The sequence below is a fragment of the Acipenser ruthenus genome, chromosome 6 (assembly GCF_902713425.1).
Source record: "Acipenser ruthenus chromosome 6, fAciRut3.2 maternal haplotype, whole genome shotgun sequence".
Classification (NCBI taxonomy): domain Eukaryota; kingdom Metazoa; phylum Chordata; class Actinopteri; order Acipenseriformes; family Acipenseridae; genus Acipenser; species Acipenser ruthenus.
The window spans coordinates 39,014,894-39,041,236 of NC_081194.1; the positions used below are offsets into that span (position 1 = coordinate 39,014,894).

At 37.1% G+C, this 26,343-nt stretch overlaps 1 protein-coding gene across 1 annotated transcript in view; it reads left to right on the forward strand.

Moving 5' to 3' along the window:
- Positions 1-656: 656 nt before the first annotated feature.
- Positions 657-26,343, forward strand: part of abcb10 (ATP-binding cassette, sub-family B (MDR/TAP), member 10) — a 36,329-nt gene continuing 10,642 nt past the window's right edge. The window contains exons 1-9 of the mRNA XM_034018997.3: positions 657-1,653; positions 8,631-8,831; positions 9,844-10,046; positions 10,488-10,622; positions 12,892-13,038; positions 14,691-14,826; positions 21,151-21,246; positions 24,016-24,225; positions 24,729-24,808. Of these exons, the coding sequence (XP_033874888.1) occupies positions 1,191-1,653; positions 8,631-8,831; positions 9,844-10,046; positions 10,488-10,622; positions 12,892-13,038; positions 14,691-14,826; positions 21,151-21,246; positions 24,016-24,225; positions 24,729-24,808 (1,671 nt within the window). The 5' untranslated portion in view covers positions 657-1,190. The remainder of the gene's footprint in view (positions 1,654-8,630; positions 8,832-9,843; positions 10,047-10,487; positions 10,623-12,891; positions 13,039-14,690; positions 14,827-21,150; positions 21,247-24,015; positions 24,226-24,728; positions 24,809-26,343) is intronic.

Below are 26,343 nucleotides of genomic sequence, written 5' to 3' on the forward strand. Positions count from 1 at the left end.
AACTTTTTGATAGTCAAAGTACATAAATACCTTTAGATGCAGTAACTTTGTTGTAGACATATTGCAAAATATCGATAATTTAGAAGAGTGATACCCTATTGATTATAATCTATTTTCTTATAAGCATTAATAAAATGACTACTAGCCCCCCTCCCCCACTGCAATAGGCAATAAACTTGCCTATTGCCACGCATATCGAATCATATAGAATCCCACTTGTGTAAGTACATTTCTACTAATTTTATTTATTTATTTATTTTTAATGGGAGCGCTATATTTAAACAATAATACTGTATATTTAAATATGTACCACGTCTCATAACCCTAAACAACACACTGAAGACTGAATTTGTTTAAAGATAGGGCCCCGGCTCACATTAAAAAATGGAGTCAAAGTAGGAAAATGCTCATGTGGAACAGAATTCTATGCACGTGGGGGAAAACATGTGGCAATAGACGAATGCGTTTCTGCAGTACCTTGTGGTCGCTTCATTAAAGGTGAAACAACGTTCCATATAAAGTATTTCATTTTTTTTTTTTGCCGTGTAAGCAAGTATACGTGCAATAACAATGAATCCTTTCTGGGTTGCAGTCTTTTAAATAAAGGCAAACAGCTAAAAAAACAAAACAAAAACTTAAGACAAAATCATGATGACAAGACAGCTTTCAGCGGTGTCACATGGTGGTGCTACAGTACTTGGGAAGTCGTCTGTTGTGTGCGATCGATGTTTGGAGATCATTTGGTTATGCCTATGTTTTTTCGGCCATTGATGAAGGGTCTACTGACTGACTGACTAGCACTACGGGTGAAAGTCAGATGGGAACTGTAAGTGACCTTACACTACAGTAAAAGGCGGTTTCGAAGGGTGTGTTTTGGGCGTTTCGTTTTTTGTTCAGATCTGATAAAATGTGTTCTATGCAGTCCAACTAGATTCTGTTTGCTTTGATTAGATTTTGGAATGGTGTAAACGCCAATATCAAAAAGACATTTCCTGATCTCAGACTGCAGACGTGCTTGGGACCCGACACTGACAGATACATACTTGTATAACTGATAAAAAAAAAAAAAAGTTACAATGAACAACAATTGTTTGCTGCCTTCATTCAAATGAAGCTAAGAAGAAAGGTTACCAGAAGCTCCGGGGCTATGAAGATTTGACATTTAAAACGAATAACCCAACTCAGTGAAAATGAGTTCACGTATCATCACAGTTTGCCTTCCTAAAAAAGAATTCGGGATATGGATGAGGTGCATTCGAACAAACCGGTTCAGTTTGTGTACTGGTAAAAATGGATTGCTTGAGTCGCGTGAAGAATTACACCGGGGTCATTTAAAGGGAGTCAGAATTCGATTGGGAATCCTTGGAAACACAGTCTGTCCGCTGTCAATTAGGACAAGTTCACCATTTGCTTTATCAAGGTGCTATGAGAGTAACTCATTCAGTGTGGCTAATAGACCCTGGAAAAGGTTAGGTCCAACAAAAACTAAGTGTACGACGTCTGCAGAAAGACAACAAGTAGCGGATATAGAAAGTGAGAACAAAAAAGACAAAGAACCAAACAGGGAAAATGAGAAGAGACTCAGTCGTCTATTTTCTGAAGACAGCAGAAAGCTTCTACAACTGGCTCACCCAGAACGGTGGCGACTGGCAGGTAATGCTGTTTAATAATATCATGTGCTCAGTGTGTTATCAGGGGGCTCTCTAGGTAGTTAAACTGTTCGGGTCAGCCTCACCTTAGTCCCATTGATTTACATTCTCCAGAATTAACTGGCGGGGCACAAGCTTACATTGAAAAACTCAGAGTCAATTAGACATAGTTTCTTCAGCATGATAATATATCTGGAAATGACACATACATTAAAACGGGTCTATGCTGTTCTAAGTGTTTTACAGGAAATTATTAATTTAACAGGGGGAACTTCCTTATTGTATTATGAAGAGAACTCCAGGAATGCTAATTAACTGGAAAGTCAACAGAGTTAAATTCTCAACACAGTGCACATAAAGGTATATTAAACATTTGGAAATGTCGTGTCTTACGAATCTGGTTAATACATTGTGTTATTAACTAAACCGATTATGAACACTGATCTAGTGTGACGTCTCATCCTCACTATTGCTTTTTGTAACCGTTCTAGAACCTAATAAAGGAATGGGATATTTGAATGGATTTAAATACCACAGTCAATTCATTAAAGTATGACCCTCCCTCACATTTGAGGAGTTCTGGGCCAAAAGGTATTGTAAACAAAAGTGTAAACTGGAAGCATTATACTACAGTACTTGATCTATGCCTGATCTACAATAGGATAAGTCAGTTCTAAATTAAGTAAACCAGGAGAGAAACAGGCTTCGGTACAGTAGGATGTGTTATATCTATCAGAACGTCATTCATGCATTGGCTTCCATTGAATTGTATCTGTTTGATATCGTAATTTATAAATTATGAAACGAATACAAACAATAATCATGTTTGCCTCTAAATACATTTCCAAGCAGTGTTTTTTCGAATATTCAAATATTTATCCTAGTAAGAAGTGAGGAAAGACAATTGAGGGACAGAAATTTTGCAGAAATTATATAGAGCTGCGAGTATGCTATTTTATTATCCCTTGCAATATTTGGAGGCACCAGTGTGTATCATCACACTTATATTTTCCTCCATATTTTCAGAATTATTAAAAAAAAAAAAAGATTAAACTTGGTTTGTGCATAAAGGCAAAATACAATAAATTTATGCAACTACACACACACAAAAAAAAAGTTAACCCAAAATGTAGTAACGCAAAATGAAGTAAATGTTATTATTCTTTTCTTCCGGCAATACAAACAATGCAATTTTTAGCCAGCAGTGTATAATTTAACCTTGAAAATGAAAACAATAAACATACGTAGAAGCTTGTTTTCATTAGTAGCATAGTACTAGATATTCAGTATTCAAGTGACACCTCCTTAGGTTGTGTGTAAGGCAGGAGAAAGACAGGACATCCTATCGACTTCATTTGCTAAACTTAAATAAATTACACACAACATAATTATATTCCGTTCTGTACGTATGAAACGTATCAATTTAATAAAGAAGCAATTCAGCCAAACTTTAATTCTGGACCAAGGCACATTCGAAGAATTGTGTTGGATTTTTTTTTCTTGGTATATTTTAAATATATTTTAAATTAATTACTCTATAAGCATTCGCTACATTCCTTTCATTTTCATCAGTATTAGCATCCCAGGTTATCAATGTGGGAGGGCGCATGTCCAGTGATTGGCTAAAACAAGCCAAAGGGGAGAGGAGGCATGCCACTCTTGGCTATTTTTTAGGGGGAGCAGGAGACAAAATCAGTATTAGCTTTTATTAAACAATTATGGTTATAAAAAGTATACTCAAATTTAAAGCAGCAAACCTAAAATTTGGGGAAACACCAAGTGACCCCTAGAGGCAGCTATTTGTAACCACCACAGTTCCAAAAAGAACCATAAATAATTAAAACTACACACACCAAAACAGTGACATACAGACACAATCAAATGAAAGTGATTTTTAAATGCAAATCAATATAAAACAAAAAATCAATAAAGGAACACTAATGTAAATAAATAAATAGATAGAACCCCAGCACCTTGTGTGTTCTTTGAACAGGTTGCCGTCTCCAGTAGGTTTCCACTATTTTGGAGGAACTGCCCGGGACAGCTGCCCTTAGCTTTCAGTGTAGAAAGAAAAAACCCAGACTATAAGAGTATAAAAGAGGAACACTGCACAGAATGTAAAATCATGGAGGAGAGGTTTAAAATGGTCCTGTTTTGCCAGTTTAAGAATCCAAATCAAAACAATTACTGACCATAGTCCAAGTAGCTGTGGAAATAGCAAAAGAAGCATCAGTCTGTCCAGCAATTAACCCCTGCTTCACAGCGTCTCTGCAGCCTCACTCCATCTCATCCTCATAGCCCCCGTTATTGTGCTTCACCAGGTCAGACTGATTGTTGCCATTTAGCTGCTTGGTTCTTACACCTCGGAGCTCTCCCCTCCCATTCTGTGGGAGATTGATATATACCGAGAGACCCTACCTCAGTAACAATTAAGGGTTACGTTCTACATGTAAAATCCACGGTCAGACCTTACAGGGTTAAATTAAACAATTAGATTTAGAATGCGAGTCATTGCAGTATTTATTTATTTATTCTTTTTAGATCCTCCTAGCAAACGTTATTCAAATTATGAAAAGGTAAACGTGAGCGATTCACCACAATATTACATTTTTTGTAATAGTTTTGTGGTAAATACAGGCTTCATGCTTTGGTAATCCAGTGGCCTTGCATATTCTACGATAACCCCTAGTACAATTTTGCACTGAAGCAATTTACAAAAATTAAGACTTAGAGAGAAGAGTTAGCCTAAGTCAAACTGCTACTGATAATTTTGCTAAATTTTAATACCAAAATAAAAATGTTAAAGTGACAAATGCTTCACACTAAGTTAAAAACATAAAGTTAACTTTCTAGATAGAAGGGCTACTACTGTAACATTTGAAGTAGTGTTGGTGGATATACTAGTACCAGTCCACGATATATCACCATACCAAAATGCTACAATACCAGTATCAGGCCTGATTTGACATATGCACTGACGCACAAAATGACACTTAAAAGCCGAACAATTGCTTGTTAAAAAACAAATCTCCAAACTTTGTTGGAAGTATATGGTAGAGCTCATTCAATAACACAGTCAGTAACCCTGACTGGTATAAGCAATGTATATGCAAACAGTACATAAAATGAGGATTTCAGATCAAACTAATAAATAAATCTAATTATTCAGATACAAATGGCAGCTCTTTTATGTTAACCCTTTGTCATCAGCAATGTGGAAAGATGTGTAAATGCATCCCATATACATAACACAGTTAACTTATTATTTAAAGCAAAAAACATCACAGAAAGCTGGTTTATATTATTGTTCAAACAATTATTTATTGAATAAATATTACTTTTGACGTGCTTATCATTTTTTAAAATATGTATTTATTTTTAAAAATCCAAACCATGCTATCAACAGTAAGCAGTGCATACCTGTACTTTAATATGATGTCGCATTAGGCAAAAAATATTGCTTCACAGTGGTGGACTGGACATGGCGATGGGCAAAATATATATACAGTCAGCACTCGGATATTCGTTACCCAGATACACGTCAGTCGTGTTTTACCGCCCTTGTATTAAGAATAAAATAAATCCCCATTATATAGGCTATATATATGTAACAAATGATTGCACTTAACATCACACGCGATTTCCGACTCACCAATTTTCCGATACAAAGCTCATTTCTTCAATTTTACAATTAATTTAATTATCCGTCACAGCCCACGGTTTTTTTTCTTGCATGCCCACATCAGTCTGTCTTTATTGTGCATTTACACAGCGATTCCTCCAGTTATCACCTGACGAAAATGCAGCCAAAACAAAATCAACAAGACCATCTACGGTAATGTAAAAGTTAATCATTAAACAGATTTAGATACTGTGATACATTTCTTTTTTAAAAAAATCTGTGATCTTTAGTTGCTTTTGTGCATTTTCATTTGCAAGTGAACTGTGACATTAGGGCCTTATCAAGCACTGTATTTTGAATTTTGAATACTGACTTTGGAACTGTTTTAAGTCTGGAAACTTGTGTTTTTATTATTATTATTTTTTTTTAATCTTTTACTAAATTGCATTGCCTTTCAGGTTTTACGCAGTTCTGTGCTTGGGTAACATTTTGATTTCATTTTGCTGTTAGGTCGTTAATGGGGAATTTTACATACTGCTACAATACATACTGGATTTAAAAGGAGAAGGGGTTGTAGTATTCTGTGGCCCGTGGTCCAGACCACTCAGCACTGTGACGTCACAGTGGTCCGGACCACTCGGACCACTCAGTCACAGTGATCTGGACCACTCCAGCTGTCGCTGTTATGTTATGATTTCACAGTTTCCTTTTCATTTTTTTTATTGGCAGTTATGTTATTTTCCAAACACGTATCTTTCAGTAATTCATACCAGTGTTTAAGTTTATAATAATGTGCTTGGGACCCGTTACCATTATCATGTGTATTTAGAAAATTGATTTTACACTTCCAGAAACGTTATCTTTTATATAAGGTAAATATTTTCTTGTTTTAAAACTTGCTGGTATAATATATAGCCTACATATGCATTATGATAGCCTTAACTACAAAATACACAATGACAATAATAAAACAAACATGGTGTAGCAGGTTTTCTGATGAGTTTCATAGAGATTTAGTTGTTGTAGATATATTGTTTTTAAATGTCTTACGATGTTTTTCTATGTGTTGTTTAAAGTTATGTTGACGTTGAATAGTACTTTTGCATTTTTGACAATGCCAGTGGCTTCTGTTTACTTTTGAAGAACTTTTCATTTCAGCACAATAAAGGGGAATGATGCACTATGGAAATAAACAATAATAATATATACTACTAATTATAATAGTCTTGATTTTATATAGCGCCTTTCATAACCAAATATCTCAAAGCGCTTCACAAATAAGGGAAAAACAGATAAAATAACACTAAAACAATCATGACATATACAAAGTGATCTACAAAATACTATCACAATTAGAAATAAAGAATATAACAGCAGAAAAAAAGACAATTAAATAAGTGGCTTTTTAGGCGAGATTCAAAAACAGACAGCAACTCATAATCTCTGATCTCAATAGGAAGTGTTTCAATTTCTACACCTAGGTGCGTAGAACAATGTTACATGAGAAAAAAGTTCACAAATTCGAAAGGATTGTATAATGGTTATTAACCAATGATATTGATTGAAGTAAGTATAACATGTTTAAAGCGTTGCGAGTTTACTAAATTAATAATCACAGTGTAACTTCTTCCAATTATTTAACATTAAGAAACAAAAACAACACAAATACAGTGCAAAACAGATATTTCTTAATAGACAATGCTGACATTTTATTTACACATCTTTATATATATATTGTAGCGTGCACGGGGGTAGGCAGCAGTAGGGCTGGTAGGTGACATAATCACACACAAAAGACATTGTATTTGTGTCTTTTTTTTAGAAGATATTTCAGTTTTTTATTTTTCTTAAATATTTCCCAACATAAAACCAATGTCACCTTACAATAATTGATTTTGAGTTTCAGTGTTTTAAAATAAAATATCAAACAGAATGAAATTTCAATGTACCATTTGTAATTCAGTAATATGAGGGAATTGGTCAGGGTCTGAATACTTTTGCAAGGCACTGTGTGTGTGTGTATATATATATATATATATATATATATATATATATATATATATATATATATATATATATATATATATAATATATAATAGCTAATTGAGGCACTTTTAGCAATAATAACCTCTTTTAAACAATTAGGATATTTGTCAGTGAGCTTTTGGCATGATTCTTTATTGATTTTTGACCATTCTTCAACACAAAATTGTTCCAGTTCATTCAAATTCTGAGGACTTACCTTGTGCACAACATTTTTATTGCCTGCATGCAATACTTTACACTTTTCTCTATTAAATGTCATTTGCCATGTGTCTGCTGAGTTCTGAATGGTGTCTAGATCATTTTGAATGACCTTTGCTGCTGCAACAGTGTTTGCCACTCCTCCTATTTTTGTGTCATCTGCAAATTTAACAAGTTTGCTTACTGTACCAGAATCTAAATTATTAATGTAGATTAGGAATAGCAGAGGACCTAATACGGATCCCTGTGGTACACCACTGGTTACCTCGCTCCATTTTGAGGTTTCTCCTCTAATCCAGTACTTTCTGTTTTCTACATGTTAACCACTCCCTAATCCATGTACATGCATTTTCATGAATCCCTACTGCGTTCAGTTTGAGAATTAATCTTTTATGCAGGACTTTGTCAAAAGCTTTCTGGAAATCTAAATAAACCATGTTGTATGCTTTGCAATTATCCATTGTCAATGTTGCATCCTCAAAAAAGTCAAGCAGTTTAGTTAGACACGATCTCCCTTTCCTAAAACCATGCTGACTGTCTCCCAGGGTATTGTTACCATATAGGTAATTTTCCATTTTAGATCTTATTATAGTTTCCATAAGTTTACATATAATAGAAGTCAGGCTTATTGGTCTGTAGTTACCTGGTTCGGTTTTGTCTCCCTTTTTGTGGATCGGTATTACGTTTGCTATTTTCCAGTCTGTCGGTACAACCCCTGTGTAAATAACTTCTTTCATTTCTTTGAGTACTTTGAGTACTATTTGAAAGAACCTTCTTTCTTCCAGACCGAGGAAGCGTGGTGACAGTACCATGAGTCTTGTATGTATGTGTGTATATATTAATTACCATAAAATAGCACCCACTGGTGCATCACTTTGTTGTAAACCTTTGTCAAAATAAAAAAGGACAGGGTCAAGAGATTTTTTTTCAGGAATAATAACATGACAATCCTAGCTTGGTACATCAATTTTTGTTGTTAATGTAGCCTATGTGAATTAAACAGTTATCCTATAAAGCTAATATTTTCAACATGGACCTGTGAAGGCACTACCTTTTAATATCTCCTACTCAGGTGTGGTTTGAAGTGTACAGCTCACAGTTTTGTTTCTCAACAGCTGCTGTGGGTTTCCTGGGTGTTTCGAGTATGGTCACGATGGCCGCACCTTTCTACTTGGGAAGAGTCATTGATGTCATCTGTGCCAATCCCGTAGGGGACGCGAGCGCCACCCTGACCTCCCTGTGTGCAATGCTGTCCGGAGTTTTCCTCTGTGGTGCTACTGCTAACGCTGCCAGGGTCTACCTCATGCAAATCTCAGGTGAAATAGGGGCATGTCTAGCCAGTATTATTAATGTGTAGATGTTCTAGTTTAAGAATGCAACAGATTCACCTTAGCAACTCTGTACCACAACTGGGTATCTATTTCAACTGTATAATGACAATGTATTTTGTATTAAATTATAGCAATAATATGGTTATTAAAACAACCAAGATACAATACCAATGTGACTTATAAAGGTAAAGGGACATTATCCAGGTAAGCCACTGTTTAGATCAATTAAAAATGATGCCAGTATGTTCTATCAAAACATTATACTAAATAATTTTACACATTTGTGCCATGTTAATAGGACAAACCAATGCTGTCCCATGTTATACCACATCCTTTCTAAGTGAGGATCCATGTTTAATGTATGATAGTTGTGTTTTTTAAGAAAAATCACTGTACACTTATAATATGCTGTAAACATCCAGAGTTCAGATAAATAAAATGTACATGCTTTTTTGTGTACTGAATGGAAATACAATTAAAATTGTTCATAGATTTTTGCTATAAACGAACACCCTGTAAAAAATCTAGTACTCAAGGCATCTTCATAGATTCACTTGATATTTTATTTATTTATTTTTTATAAAGTCCTGTCCTATTTTTTTTTTTTTTTTTTTTTTTTTTAACTCCTCTCTTTTAAAACTAAGCAAAAACACAGGCAGCTGAAACTTTTTTTATGATAGCATGGTTTGGATTATAGGTCAGTTCAGACGATTGTGGTTTAAATTAGTGAAAATCTACTGGCATTTAACAAAAACTAGAACCTCTTAGTACATTTATTTGAAGACAGTTAAGGGCTCTCAAATTGTTTGTTGATCATTTTAAAAGATAAAGGTTTTAAAAATGCACACCCAAATGTTGTAAACGAGTGTCCTGTGTATTAATTTCCTTTTTAATACTACTTTTTTAATTTAAAAAAAAATCTTCTTGCATAATGATTATTTTGTCAACTAATAACTGAAAAAAACTTAAAATATTTTGTCTGTGATAATTCTTGCAGGACAACAGATTGTGAGAAATTTACGAGAATCCCTTTTTTCCTCAATTTTGAGGCAGGAGGTGGGATTCTTTGACAAGACCCGTACTGGAGAGCTCATTAATCGCCTGTCCTCAGACACGGCCCTTATAGGGCGTTCAATTACCGAGAACCTCTCAGATGGACTCCGTGCTCTGGCTCAGGCAACAGCCGGGGTTGGCATGATGGTAAGTAGCTGCTGGTTTAATATACTGTAGCTCCTCTACATGGTTTACACACTTGTCTCACAGGAGCTATGGTAAAGAAAAGGGCTTGTAACCAGTAGGTCCCCGGTTCAAATCCCACCTCAGCCACTGACTCATTGTGTGACCCTGAGCAAGTCACTTAACCTCCTTGTGCTCCGTCTTTCGGGTGAGACGTAATTGTAAGTGACTCTACAGCTGATGCATAGTTCACACACCCTAGTCTCTGTAAGTCGCCTTGGATAAAGGCATCTGCTAAATAAACAAATAATAATAATAATAATAATAATAATGTTATCCATCTACTACCAATTTAGTACGAGTATGTGGTGTGATTGTTCTTCACCATGGATATACATCCTGAATGTGGATTTCTTTTCACTTAATATTCTCTCTTTAATAACCGTTTTTCTTTCCTTTGTGAAGTTTTATGTATCGCCTTCTCTTGCTACGTTGGTCCTTGGCATCGTCCCCCCTTTTGCAGTCCTGGCTGTGGTCTGTGGAAGGTACCTGCGCAAATTGTCCCGAATGACCCAAGATTCATTGGCAGAAGCCACACAGGTAAAATAATCCTTTAACATAATAGTTTATTACATCAGTAATGTCTACGGAAGCACCAAGAAATTTAGCACCTGCTGTCAGCCTGTCAGGTCTGCTGTCTTGCCCATTGTGACTGAAACTGATTTGCAACACAGTTGTCATGTGAGCTGTTATTAGCTCTCACAACCTGTAATTCTCAATAGCTCAATAGCCATGATCTCACTTCACTTTCTATCTGTGGCTTGGGTAAAAGTGCAAGAAGAGTTTCAATTGAATCTCGGCATAGTTTGCACGTGAACCAATTGTGCACTCCCCATGCCTCTGTACAAATACCCACTGTAATCTGCACGTGAAGTGATTGTGCAATCCCAGTGCCTAAATACAAATATACATTTTAAATCACCTGTGCCACATAACCCACACTTTGGGCACCACTACATCCATACATATAAACATCCCACATACAACATAAAACACAAAATACAGGGGTGGGGCAACCCACCACATGGAGTCATAAAGACTATAATGTTAAATGCCACTATGAAACAAAACACGCAGCATATGATCAATACGTGGGTGAGCAGAGCAAAAGGTGGGTGGAGAGTCTTTGTAAGGAATTAACAATGCAGCAATAATTATTTCAAAAATCGTGCGAGATAAATGAAGTAGCCACTTTTGCAAGCCTGGTAACATCATACGAAATCGCTAAACATGGCAACTAGTCAGTGATGGTGTGTTTTTGAAAAATGGCATGCTATGCATTGCAGATATTGTGTGTCCTGAAAAGAAGTCGGCATTTGTTAATGTAAGTTTGTCTCACGTGACAATAGGGCGGCGAGTTGAGGACATTGCCATTGATATCCAGTCTCAGTTGCAAGACCGTGCTGCCTGATTTATTACCTTTTCTTTAGCACTAGATGACAGCGCAAGTATTGAACACACAGCTCAGCATCTTATCTTTGTGCTTGGAGTGACGGAGGAGTTCAGTTTCAGTTTAGACCCTTTCTGGAGGGAACGGATGCACAGCAGGGAGATGCCCTTTAGCTTTTGGCAGTACAGTGGCTTAGTAGAGGGATGACATTGAAGTGCTTCTTTCAATTGCAAAAATAAATTGATGAGTTTATGTAGAGGAAAGGTCGCCACTTACCACAATTAACATGGCTATGCAATCTTAGCTTCCTTGTGGATGTCATTGGGCATTTCACTGACCACAATCTCAAAGACATTGTGCATCTGCTGTGTTTGATCACATAAAAGCCTTTGAGCGGAAAATTAAACTACTGCAAAAGCACTTGAGCGAGGGAAACTTCACACACTTCCCTGCCTGCAAAGACCTGTCTGAAGATCTCCAAGAGATTTTTTTTTGCGCTATAATGACATAATTTACTCTGCTTTTAAGAAGCAATTGATTATTGTTGAGGTGGTTGGTTAGCCAGAGACAACCTACTTGACTGGAAATGTAGAATACCTATCGCCTCAATAGTAATTTATTGAATAGCTTGTTGTAGTCACTGACAACTTGGATACATGCTAATGATTTAATTTTACAGTTTATTGAATTGGCTGTTACTGTTATTGGCATTGTTAATAAATGCCAAGAAATGTGTGTGTGTGTGTGTGTGTGTGGTTTTTTAAATGTATAACATTTACTTCTATCAACAATAGTAATACAGTAAATGATGTCATACTTGTATTAAATTGAGTTATTGTCACTGGCAACAGGAATGCATGCTAATGCCATGGCTTCATGTTTTTACAAGTTATTAACAGAGGGAGTAACTACTAAGAAATGGTTTAAATTTATTAAGCTGAAATACTGAAATGATTAGAAACACAAATAAATGCACTTGAAAAAGGTACTTGAAATCTGCAATCTATGCAATGTGGCCCATGGTCCCACAGTAGCCTTGCTATGCAGCCCTCTGCTCTGTAAACTTTGGGCACTCCTGCCTTAAACTGAAACATATTTGTATGTAGTATGTATGTGTGTATGTAGGTCAGGATGGAATGGTACCCTACCCACAAGGATCAGTTCTTTAGTCGTCTTTCAAAAGCACATTCAGACCCAGAAACTGGGGTTTTAGTGCAGTCATGCACACTTTTATTGTTTAACATAATTGGGCTTAAGAACCCAGAAAAATAAACAATAGTAAAACAGAAATGAGAAAATAAACCTAACCCCATGACAAATATCCTCCTGGCTGCCAAATTGAAAAGTAATCAATAACAGAAAAAAGTGAATATATAAATAGAAAAGGACAGTAGTAAAAATCTGCCTCTCTTCATTCAGCTGGCCGAGGAACGGATTGGAAATGTAAGAACAGTCCGGGCTTTTGGGAAAGAATTCACTGAAGTGGAGAAATACATCAGCAAGGTCAACTATGTCTTTCAGCTTGCAAAAAAAGAAGCAGTAGTTCGGGCAGGCTTCTTTGGAGCCGTGAGTATTATTATTATTATTATTATTATTATTTATTTCTTAGCAGACACCCTTATCCAGTGTGATTTACAGTCGTAAACAAAAATACATTTCAAGAATGACAGTACAAGTATTAATATAATTAAGAGCAAGATAAACTACAATGACTTTGGTTCTAGCAAGTACAAGTATATGACAAAATACGATTCAATAACAGAGCAGATAACAGTGTCAGTGATAGTTACATCAGGATATAATTAAATACAAAATTCTACAGATTAAATGACACTTGACAGATTACAGTACTCTAAAGTACAGGATTAAATGCAGTAAAATAGGGAGGTAGGGGAGCGTAGAGGAGGTAGAGCCAGTCTTCTAGTGCAGGAGGAGCGGAGAGGTCGAGTGGGAGTGTAGGGAAAGGTGAGGGTCTGGAGGTAGCTGGGTGCAGTCTGGTCAAGGCATCTGTAGGCGAGTACGAGAGTCTTGAACTGGATGCGAGCAGTGATCGGGAGCCAGTGGAGTGAGCGGAGCAGTGGAGTTGCGTGGGAGAAGCGAGGCAGAGAGAACACCAGGCGAGCAGCAGAGTTCTGGATGAGCTGGAACGGACGGGGGGCGGACACAGGGAGGCCAGCCAGGAGGGAGTTGCAGTAGTCTAGGCGGGAGAGTACCAGGGCCTGGACAAGGAGCTGGGTGGCGTAGTTGGTGAGGAAGGGTCGGATTCTTCGTATGTTGCTCAGGAAGAATCGACAAGTGCGTGCCAGAGTGGAGATGTGCTGGGAATAAGAGAGGCAGGGGTCCAGGGTGACTCCAAGGTTCTTAGCTGAGGAGGAGGGAGAGAGTGTGGTAGATTCCAGAGGAATGGAGATAGAGAGATCAGAGGAGGGGGAGGAGGAGGAGGAGGAGGGAAAGAAAAGGAGGTCAGATTTAGAGAGGTTGAGTTTGAGGTGATGCAAGTGCATCCAGGAGGAGATAGCAGACAGACAGGTAGAGATACGGGAGGGAATGGTTGAGTCAGAGGTGGGGAAGGAGAGGAAATCTGAGCATCATCAGCATAGAAATGGTATGAAAAACCATAGGATGCGATGAGGACCCAAGACTGACCCTTGGGGGACTCCTGTTGAGAGAGGGCGAGGTGTGGAGGTTGCTTCACGCCAGGTTACCTGGTAAGTGCGAGTGGAGAGGTAGGAGGAGAACCAGGCCAGAGCAGTGCCAGAGATTCCCAGGTCAGCGAGAGAGGATAGTAGAATAGAGTGATTGACAGTGTCAAATGCAGAGAATTTCAGTGTCGTCCACAGTGTCAGTTTTCTTCTGCATCAAACATGGTACCATTCCCTTGACAATAGATTTGATTTGGCATGCACTTTGTAAGACTTTGTAAGACATTGCAGCCATATTATGGGAGCTACTAGACAGACACACAAATTAATAATAATAAAAAAGTCATTTCTTGCATGTCTCCCAAATAAGAACACGTGATAAAAATCTTTGTTATATATTTGTTATATATTTTTAAAACTGTACACCATAAGAGAGAGGGACACTCTTCATATTAAATCATATAAATATCATATATTTAACATATCTCATATTCACTGGTGTGAAACTGAAACATGGTTTTATCGAGCCCATTTTAATATAGACCTACAGTAATAAGGCTATTCTGTTTTTCTTAGACGGGACTGTGTGGGAACCTGATTGTGCTCACTGTGCTGTACAAAGGGGGGCTGCTCATGGGCAGTGATCACATGACAGTTGGGGAACTCTCCTCCTTTTTACTTTATGCCTTCTGGGTGGGAGTGAGCATTGGAGGTATGTGATTTTTTTTTTTTTTTTTAATCCCTCAGTGCTCTGTAGCTCTTTTAACCTGAATATTAAAGCATTGAAGTACACATGATTGCAAACATTGTTTCTGAAACGACCACAAGGTTGATTTTCTGAAGGTGAGGTTGGTAAGCATATAAGTTGCACAGTACACTTTCATATAAGTTGCACAGTACACTTTCATATAAGTTGCACAGTACACTTTCATATAAGTTGCACAGTACACTTTCATATAAGTTGCACAGTACACTTTCATATAAGTTGCACAGTACACTTTCAGCACAATGCTAATCGTTAAGCAATGGCAAATAATGATCAAAGCAAAAAAGAGAATAGAGAGTCACACAGCATGCACCTAATAGATTATTAAACAGTTAGAATAAATAGCTTTAAATATAATTTAAATATATTTTATAGTAACCTTTCTATTTTATGATGTTTGCAATTTCTGGTTGGTTTAAGCTGGAAATTCCTTAGTGTTGCCACTGAATCCATTCAAATCATATGACAATGTGACCTTAAGCTGTATCAGCTTCACCTACTCTCTCGCTCTCAAAATCTATATATAGTCTGTTCAGTCCAGATGCTTTCTCCAGAGAAGTTTTAAAGCAGGGTGTAATAGGGGTGTGGGTGTCCGCTGACAAACACAGAAACGCTATAGTTGAAATGGCGCACAGTTGTCCAGGTTTATTTACAATATTCACATGAGTTTAAAAGCTATGTTGCTTGTTGTATATACCTGCCACTAGGGTATCAACAATCCTCTTTTTAGTGCAGTGGTGCGCAAAGTGGGAGGTAAGAAGTCAGTAAAGGGGCCGTGGCTATGACTAAAGGGGCAGGTCTGTCTTTTTTAAAGATAGAACATTTTAAATAAATATATAAATGACAGATAATTAGTCCAAGTTCGTATTTCAAGTTAGCTATAACATTTGATAAGTACTTGAATTGCAATTGTAAGAGCTGAACCGAAGGACCGAAGAAATGGCGGCTTCCATGTATGGGACGACGTGTAAAAAAAAAAAAAAAAAAAGAAAAAGCCCAATGTTTTAACAGATGTTTTTTTTCCCCCCAGATTGAATGTAAATCGCATATTTTTTCCTAGATTTAACCAAAAAACGTCCAGATTTAGCTAAATACATACATGTTGACAAACACATTATTAAAAGTCGGAGTGTAAGCAGCTCTGCAATAGGGATGTGCTTTTGGTACATTTTTATGAACATTTAAATGCTAAAAAATCTCAATGGGAATTTGGTCTTTTTAAAAACATTTGTATTATTATTTTTATCTCAGTAATTGTCTCTCTTTGTATTAGTGCTGCACTATTGAGATGTACCTGTGCTGGCCCTGTGGGCACAAAGTGAATAAAATTCACTTTATATTCGTATCAAAGAATAAAACAAAACCAATAATAATAAAAACACAGCTGCACATGTTACAGAATCTATCAAATGCACAGATTCATAACATTGTTATAATAACGCTACTGTTCATGGATTCGTGCCACAAATAGGAAATCCATATCTATATCCCCTTGTGTTGACAAATTACATAGATATCGAGGACATTTGTTACTTACTAATTTTTTTAAACAAACAATTTGCATAAAAGAGTACTGGTAAATTAAAGCCTATACACAATTTATTTACATGTATGCATTATTTGAATTAATATTGAAAAAAAAAAAAACTTGTGTTATACATTCACAGGGATGTAAGGGCTAAATAAAAGAAGGATTGAACGTGTTTTTGTGGTACGGCAATTTTGTTTGTAATTATTTACATACTACAGTTTTCTTGTCTGGTTCCTCAAAATACTTCCAAACGTGGCTTCACTTCGTTCCTTTGTTTAGAAATGGCATTTTATTAAAAATATATAACAAACTTCAGAAAAAAAAAACACTTGTCATTAACTTTATTACTCCGTGGCGTTAATACCATACCGCGCCCACTATAGGAATGAAAAACAGATTGCACCAATAAAGCGCCAGATCGACCGAGAATAAAACCCGCCCCAGTGTCAATCTTTCTGTTGCACCAATTAGAAAAGCTACTTGGAGGCAATTGCCAAACCCCTTCCTTTATATCCGCCCTTACTGTGGCACCATAGAAGGCGGATAAACGATGGACTACTGTAGATGATGATAAATTACTAAAATGAAAAAAAAAAAAAAGCGTTTGGTGAAATTTGTCACATGACCGATTTTTTACATCTAGCATATTATTCAATGTTTAGCCACTTATTTAGAGTTTATACGTTTAAACATTTAAAATTCCCATCCCTGCTCTGCAGCAATGCCAAATCAAACGCGTCAATGGGCGTGGACTTGCATGTTAGCTTCAGATATACTGTAGCTGGCAAAATAAATATGTTTTTTCGGGAACACCCAGATTTATTTTTTCAGGTTTATTTTCTTAGATTTAATTGCTGAACGGTAATGTTTTTCAGATGTTCTGTTAGGTAAATGTTGAATCGCCAGGCTTTAAAAAAAAATAAAATAATAATAATAATAATAATGTTAAATATTTTTTTCACAAATTAGTTTGTTAGAAATGTTAGATAAATGTTGACTTGCCAAGTTTAAAAACATATTTAAATTCACTGATTTATTTATTAGAAACCCAGATTTAACATGTCAGCTAAATGTTCACTTGCTAAGTTTAAGAAAAAAAAAAAAGATTTATACACTGATTTCAAATGTTGAATTTGTGATACGCGTATGTATTTAGCTAAATCTGGACTTTTGTGGTTAAATCTAGTAAAAAAAATACGTGATTTACATTAAATACTGAAAAAAGAAAACAAACACCTAACAAAATGTATGTTAAGAATAGGGTACGGCATTAAAAAGTTTGCGCACCACTGCTTAATGCGGAGTAGAGCAGGTTTAACCACGTGGCTGTACTAGCAATAGTACAGTGCATGGATGAGAATACGTGAATACTAGTGTACGCAAAATAACTACGAAAATGCTAAATAAAACACAGTGGGGAAAACACATGTGGCGTCCACGACCTATTCTCTATTTAACTGTCCAGGTATCGATGCAGACTACGCCATCTATAGTTTAACGAGAAATAGAACCTCACATAACCTTATTAATCTAGCAGCTATATTTGGGTACCCCACACAGAGCCCCTCTCAAATAAATGAAAAGACCAAAGAATGGAAATTGGTTGTGCCAACAAAATCTTTATTATCAACAACAACACTAAAACCCACAATTGCTGCAGTGCAATTACACACAATCCTAACCATATATCTTGCACAATAGAATAATTGCTTATTTATTGTCCCCAGCGACACCTAGAGGAGAGATAGAGAAACGTCCATCCAATTAATAAATATTTGGCTGCTCCACCCACCAAAGCCCAGAAGGGCAGTCAACCACCACCTGTGATAAAATAAACAAAAAGAAACCACACGTGAATTATTAAAGTAAATATATTAAAAGTGTAACTATAAACAAAATCACCACACCAAACATAATAGTGCACAATTCAAAAAGAAAACACAACCCAGCACCTTACTTGACTAAGCGTTCAATGCTCTGTAGAGCAGAGCAGCTACAATAGCGACGCTCTCCCTCGCAGCTCCTATAGACACACACTAAAAGCTAGCTAAACGCTGCACGATACTATTAAAACTGTAAAGACAAATAAAAACGTGCGTACACAAACTAAAACAAACAAGGGACAATAATAAGCAAAAACAATGTGCAAGATAAACACAGGGAAAGACAACTAGCAGAAACAGTGGCTGGTGGCGTTCCACTTCCTACAACAACAAAAGAAACCTTGTTACGCCGCACCACCACAACAAATCTAACGCAGCAATTACATTGAAAACACAGTTTACATTACCTCGGGAGAGTCCGGAATACTGACGTCCAAAAGAATATCCGCCGACTCACCCTACAATATACCAATAAAGAATACTATAAAACCAGGACACCAAAAGAGTACTGCACGTAAAAATTAAGAGGGAGCAAAACAATAGTGCAACCGGCTTACCTCGTCACAGGGGGAACCACGGGAACACAGGAACACCAAAACACAGCTGCACATCGACTACCTGGTTCTCTTGCACCCTTATGGTGCCGATATTTATAATGCCAACAATTAACACTTCCTGGTTCCCGCGGTCCCACCTGTTACACACAGCTAGAAAATAATAGTTGCCTGTGATCGACTAAGTGCTGCTCCCACTAAAAAGGGATGTCCGGCTGAAGGAACCTACGCTCACACACCCTCCATATACTTTTGCGAGATTTAACAATCCCATCAAACTAAGCACAATTATTTTTAGTAGGATTCTGAAACCCTGCCCCAGTTCCACACACAGTGGGATTCTGAAACCCTACCCCAGTTCCACACACAGTGGGATTCTGAAACCCTGCACGTTCCACACACAGTGGGATCCTGAAACCCTGCCCCAGTTCCACACAGTGGGATTCTGAAACCCTGCCCCAGTTCCACACACAGTGGGATTCTGAAACCCTGCACGTTCCACACACAGTGGGATCCTGAAACCCTGCCCCAGTTCCACACACAGTGGGATTCTGAAACCCTGCCCCAGTTCCACACACAGTGGGATTCTGAAACCCTGCCCCAGTTCCACACACAGTGGGATTCTGAAACCCTGCCCCAGTTCCACACACAGTGGGATTCTGAAACCCTGCCCCAGTTCCCCACACAGTGGTCAAAGGTTTGTTTGAAAGAGCAACCCAGGTTATACACATGGAGGCCCGTCTTCTGATCTACTCACAATAAAGGCTCTTGGTCACATGGATTGTTATTCCCTGGCTCATCAGCTTGGAGATGTGTCAGATAAAACAAACAAAATTCAACCACACATTATCTCCATGTACAGGGACTCAACACAAGGTCAAGCAGACTTAGAGAAACGGTAATAACGAAATTGGAGCAACAGAACCCCTCGGGATGATTGCAAACATAAAATAGGAAGGGAAATCTAAAAAAAAACTATTGAATAGGAAGGGAAATATTTAAAAAAATAAATAAATAAATAAATAAATTGGAAGGGAAATATAAAAAATAATGATAGTTGAAGCTACTTCCTCTTTAAGGAAGTGAAATATTAGGATATGTAGATGTATCTCCTTTTGATGTTATCTTACATTTGATGTATTTATTTATTTTTTACTGTCCACCGACATTTTAGTTGCCTGTCACATACATATGCAAGATAGTCTAGATCATCTAGTATGTTTAAATTAATAAGAGCCATACACTGCTGTATTAATAACAAAACAAAAGGATTGCGCTGGCTCTCACACTGACAAATCCTGAACTCAGGTGAAGGCAACTTTACACAATATTATAGTCATTGTAATAAGAACCATGTGGTAGTGACCTCCCCAGACCAGGAAGCTGACACACACAGGTACTACGGGTGAAAAGCGCTGGTGCACGTATTTTATTCAAACAATAAATCAAAAGGTTGTACAAAAACACAAAGCTTACGGAGCCAAAATAAAAGGCTTAAACAAAACAGTCTCGAAATACAAATAACTGACACCAGCAAGTATCGTGCTGGTCTTTCCAGCACGCGTAGCATTTGTAATATATTCTTTTTCGTTTTACTTTCATTTTACCTTGCTCTCGCTCTCGCTCTCTCTTGCTCTCGTTCCTCCTCTCAAACACCCACCGCGACCAGCAAAAGCTGCAGGTTTTTATACATCTCTGGATTGATTAATTTATTGCTAATCCAGAGATGGTCATATTCTACACGAGAGTTTTTACTCTGCCAATTTATCACTAATCAACAGCTGTCGACCGCATTTTCACAATGTCTGGCAGAAACGAGCTGCTAACAATCGCCTCTGCCAGACCACATTTAATTGTACAATAATACATTTAAACTACAATACATTCACTTGTGTTTTTAACCCCAAACAATACTTTTTAAGTTGTACAATAGATATCCACAAACCATGCATTAAATATACCCACAATACATATAAATACACCCATAAATTCACCTGTTCTAAAACCAAAACAAGACATTTTTAGCAGGGCTTTGCCCTGACCCCTATTTACGTGCAGGGCTCTGTCCTGCCACAAACCACTTAAAATCCATCTGTCTGTATGTCATATTTACTTTTTTTGCATATGTATGGGTAATTGTCATTCAAAGTGCTAATGCTAATTCTATACTATTCTGTACATACTGTTGATATATGTCATAGTCATCAACTTTATTATCATACTGTTGGCTCTAATTTTGAATATGCAGCCATGGCTGGGACTGTATGTTATTGGCAAACATGTCCTTTGTGCTCTGTTGCAGGTATGAGCTCTTTTTATTCTGAGTTAATGAAAGGCTTTGGAGCAGGGACACGATTATGGGAGCTGCTAGACAGACAACCTGAATTTCCACTGAATGGTAAGTTATAGCGGTGTCATATTGTAAGTCTAAATGCAGAGTGCTTCCCCTTTTTATTCATTTTATTTATTTGTTTCTGAAACTTGGTTTTCTAGACTAAAAGAGATTGATTAATTTGATTTGTTTATGCAGAGATTAATCAATCAGTCAATCAATCAATCAGTCTATTTTATATAGCGCCTTTCATAGTGGACCACCATCACAAAGCGCTTTACAAGATATTGATGAACAATGCATAATACATTAAATACAGTAAACAAAAAAAACATTGCTACAATACAACGTACAATAATACATGAAATGAAGAAATGTGCACATTTATTAACAGACTCATGATGTACAGGATAAAGTGCATAAGGTGCAAAACAAACAAACATTTGCACTGAGCGCTTACCGTATTTATCCTGTATGTCGTCAATCTGTTAATAAATGTACAAATCTCAGAAAAAATGTGAAGTCTTTGACGTGACTCTTCATTTTTTAATGTACACATCCATTGAGAACTGTTCATTTGACTTGGATTTTTTAAAAGCGCAGTTCATTTGTGACGCTGTACCATACAATATAACCAGCATCAGCTAAAAGCTCTTTCTCAGCGAGAAGTAGAAATCGCATGTGAACTCCAGAAAGATTATTATTATAATTTTTTTTTTTTTTTATGATAGTCACAGACAAAAGTATTGGCACTTACACTTATTATACCATAATTCAAGGTAACTGATTAAGGACAAGCATTTAGTAAACTTTAACCACTTTTTAACAAAACAAAAGGCAAAATACACAATTTATTTTATTATGGCTTTCAGACGTTTATGATAGTTCTTAACCAGTATGTTACATCTTGTTAGTGAAATCTGGGCCCATTCTGTCTTGCATATTTCCTTCAGTTCAGACAGATTAGTTCCACAATGCTTAGCTGCAGCTTTTTTCAGATTAGTCCAAAGCATTTCTATTGGATTTAGATCTGATGGCCATTACAAAACTTTCATCTTTGTTTTTTTCAAGAATGCTAGAGTTGACTTAGCCGTATACTTTGGGTTGTAGTCGTGTTGGAAGATAAACTGTCTGCCAATCAGCCTATGAGCAGATGGTATCAATGTCCTCTGGAGAATGTTTTGATACATGGCTGCACTCATTCGATTTTCAATCACATGAATATCTCCAGTCCCTGAACTGCTAAAACACCCCCATATCATGATTGAACCACCTCCATGTTTAACTGTAGGTACAAGGTTTTCTTCATTGATGGCTTTCCCTTTTTTTCTCCAAATATACTGTGGTCCATTTCTGGGGAAAAGTTATATTTTAGTCTCATTGGACCAGAGAATTTTGTTGAAGAGTGCTTCAGATTCCTGATCATATATTTTTTTTATATATATAAATTTAGAATGACAAATTATTATTTTATTTATTTATTTTCCCCCAATTTGGAATATCCAATTATGTTTTTTTTTCTCCTCACCGCAGCGAGTCCCCACACAGTACAGACATTCTGAGGGCGTGTGAGCATCCTCTGATCTCACAAGCCTAAAGCCAGAATCGCTTTTATGTCAAGCAATCCAGAGCAGAGGTGGGCGGGCTACCAATCCCGGAGAAAAGAGATCAGCCCTGCTTTTTATCCACTCTGAATGTGCTCGGTGTCTGGCCAGTAGGGTTTGCTGTTGCGCGATGAGGAGAAAGAATCCCTGCCGGTTTTCCATCCCCCATCCCGGGAGCGTCAGAGCCAATGTGATGTCCCCTTTGGAGTCCCCAGCAAAGTTCAGCTTCTTTGCACAGCCCGGATGTGAACTGGCGCCATCCAAGCTGTATGACTTTAACTGGATTTTTGGCAAATTTTTGCCGGTTTGTTTTATTAATTTTCTTCAAGTGGTTTGCAGTGAGATCTACGTGAATACAACTCTTCTCTGTTCAGGTGCCTTTGTACAGTTCTTTTATGCACTATTATTCCTGATGCTTCTAAATCTCTCTTTAAATCCTAGGCTGTTAATCTTGGATTTTTTTATAGCTGCTCGGACAATTGTCCTACCTGCTTTACCCATAATTTAGTTTGGACGTCCACTTCTTTCAAGCGTTGCAGTTGAATTTGTTCTGTGGTACTTCTTGATTTATTGCTCTGATTGTGGATTTTGCTATTCCATATTTCTTCGATACTGTTCGTAGCCATTTCCGTTGTTCTAGTTTGCTATGAGAGCTTTTCTCAAACATGAATCCAACTCCTTTGTCTTGACCATCATTGCTCTGTTGCAAAAACATACTTCTTCAACAGATTACGCCTTTTGTGGCTATTGGCTGTGCAGCTAAGCTACTGTGTAATGGTTTTCAATCAATGATTATAGTTTTAATTTAGTTCTGTTATTTTGACAGACTTTTAATGTAAAGGTGCCAATACTTTTGTGATTAACAAATATTTGAAATTGCTTCAGTGCTTTTGTTTTTTTTTATAAAGATTGTTTGTTAAACTACCAGAAAGTGTGTGTTTTGGTCTTTGTCATATGAATTAGTGGCTAATGTTCACTAAATGCTTGTATTTAACATGTTTTCTTCAATTCTCTGATATTAAGTGTAGGGTGCCAATACTTTTGTCTGCGACTGTACATAACAAATGAAATACAAAATTAAAAAGCCGTTACGCATAAAAGAACCATTTGACAATGTAACTGGAGACCGCAGAAAGTGGTCATTGGTCCTACTGGTTTCCATGGTGACTACAGAATCTCAGTAATGTTGTAATCTTGCAATTTATCTGTCCTGTTTTTTCACTCATTTCAGAAGGCTTTACTTTGAGACCAGATCAACTGAAAGGTGCTCTGGAGTTCCAAGATGTGACTTTCTCTTACCCAACCCGTAAGGATGCATCGATTTTTCAAGGTCTCAGCTTGTCTGTTCCAGCGGGCTCTGTGATGGCTGTAGTTGGTCCCAGTGGCTCAGGAAAATCAACACTGGTATCTCTGCTGTTAAGATTGTATGACCCGGACTCTGGTAAGTAGGAGACTTCATTAGTGTTAAAAATAACTTTTGAGGAAGAAGCCACTCTAGGAGACTAGCAACTTGGTTTTCAGCTGGTACACCTGCAACACACAGTGCATGTAAGACATACCATATTTGTTCTTTGTATTATTGCTTCCTGGTGTATTTCTTTTTGGACAGTTATTACTTACCAGCTGAACTTTTGTGGCCACAGGAATGCTTTAAAGTTTTAAAGTCACCAGGATGTGATTATTGAAGCAAAAAATTATATTCTAAAATAGAAAAAACATATATATTTGAGAGAACTGTGATATTTTGCTCTCATTTGTTATTTTTTGTTTATTTACATTCACAAAAGCTTGTTCAAGGTTGATAAAACTCTATTTACTTCCTGTTTATCAAAAAAGTAAAGCTATTGTATACTATTAAGTATTACAAGTGCATGTTTTGCAAGTGATGTCCAGCCTCCCAGTGCAGTTCTCCTGAGATAATAACTTCCGTTTTGTATTTTCTAGGTGTTATTACGATTGATGGTCGAGATGTGCGTGAACTGAACCCATACTGGCTGCGGACCAACATTGGGACTGTGAGTCAGGTAAGATCACTTCTCAGACCTCCTTTGTTACGTCATTTCATCTGAATCCAAAGCCCATTCCCATTTCTGGACATCAGGATTGGGTATATTCTGTTAGGACCATAAAGAACTGGTTACTAAAATATTTCCTATTTTCTTTCTTTTTTATTTATTTTGGTATAAATACTGGGCCACAGTCCCTTCAGTGCCAGTGACGCGTCAGGAAACCAGTAATACTAAACAGTGTACAGTACATAAGAACATTGTGTATCGTGGTGTACAGCAGTAGAGAACTATAAATTATTATTATTATTATTTGTTTATTTAGCAGACGCCTTTATCCAAGGCGACTTACAGAGACTAGGGTGTGTGAACTATGCATCCGCTGCAGAGTCACTTACAATTACGTCTCACCCGAAAGACGGAGCACAAGGAGGTTAAGTGACTTGCTCAGGGTCACACAATGAGTCAGTGGCTGAGGTGGGATTTGAACCGGGGACCTCCTGGTTACAAGCCCTTTTCTTTAACCACTGGACCACACAGCCTCCTTTTTATCTGACTTTATGTGAATGAAAAGACACAAATTCGCCCATTTTCCCATTGGAAATAGGTACATTTCAAAATATCACTGTCCTGGTCACTAAAGCAAAGTTTGTGGGGAATAATAGCCATTTTCTGTACTTTTGAGGCATAAGCAATTGGGAAATAACACTTACTACCCAGGAACAAAAATTGTGTTACATAGTGTAACCAGTATCAGTGTAAGGTAATGGGATAATTGGTTGATTGTATGATTATTAAACAATTAACAATATGTATAAATAGGCTTCTTTGTTATAACGGGTGGGTGTGTAAGAGAATTGTGAAGGAGAGAAGTAGAGGTTTTAAAGATCAGTAAACTGTGTGTTAACCTGTGCGGAAGATTCTCCTGTGTCAGGGAAGCGGCTTACCCGTCCTGACGATGGTTAGGCAAGTACACCAAAAACAGTAATACAAAGATCATTGCTTTTGACTACTGACAAGTTTAAATGTTACTTTAGATTATATTTGTGCATTATACTCTGTACACCCAACAACCACGAGTGTGAGATTTCTACCTCTTTTATGCAGCTATGCCTGGGCTCAACTGCTTGTTAATCATTCAGCCGAGCCCAGGCACAGTCTGCTCATGAACTGCTTTGGCAGGGAAGGTGATTAAACCTTCCCTACCAACCTTAAACACCCGTGCACAAATACATACATTTTAAACACTAATAAAACCACACCCCGTGCACCAATACATACATACATACATACATTTAAATCATAGAACAACAATAGACCACTCAAAATAAACAAAATACACACAGGGGCAGAGTACCTCGTCACAATCAACAACAAAAAAAAAATGTACACATTATTCAACATTTTGTGTTCCATATTGAAAAAGCCAGTGGTTAAAAATATCAATATATGTTTACAATTATCCCATTTGTCCCCCATCTCACATAATAGAATGTTCCTTTTTGAGGCATGAAACACTAATGGGCTGTTGTATTGTATATATTGTCCCATCA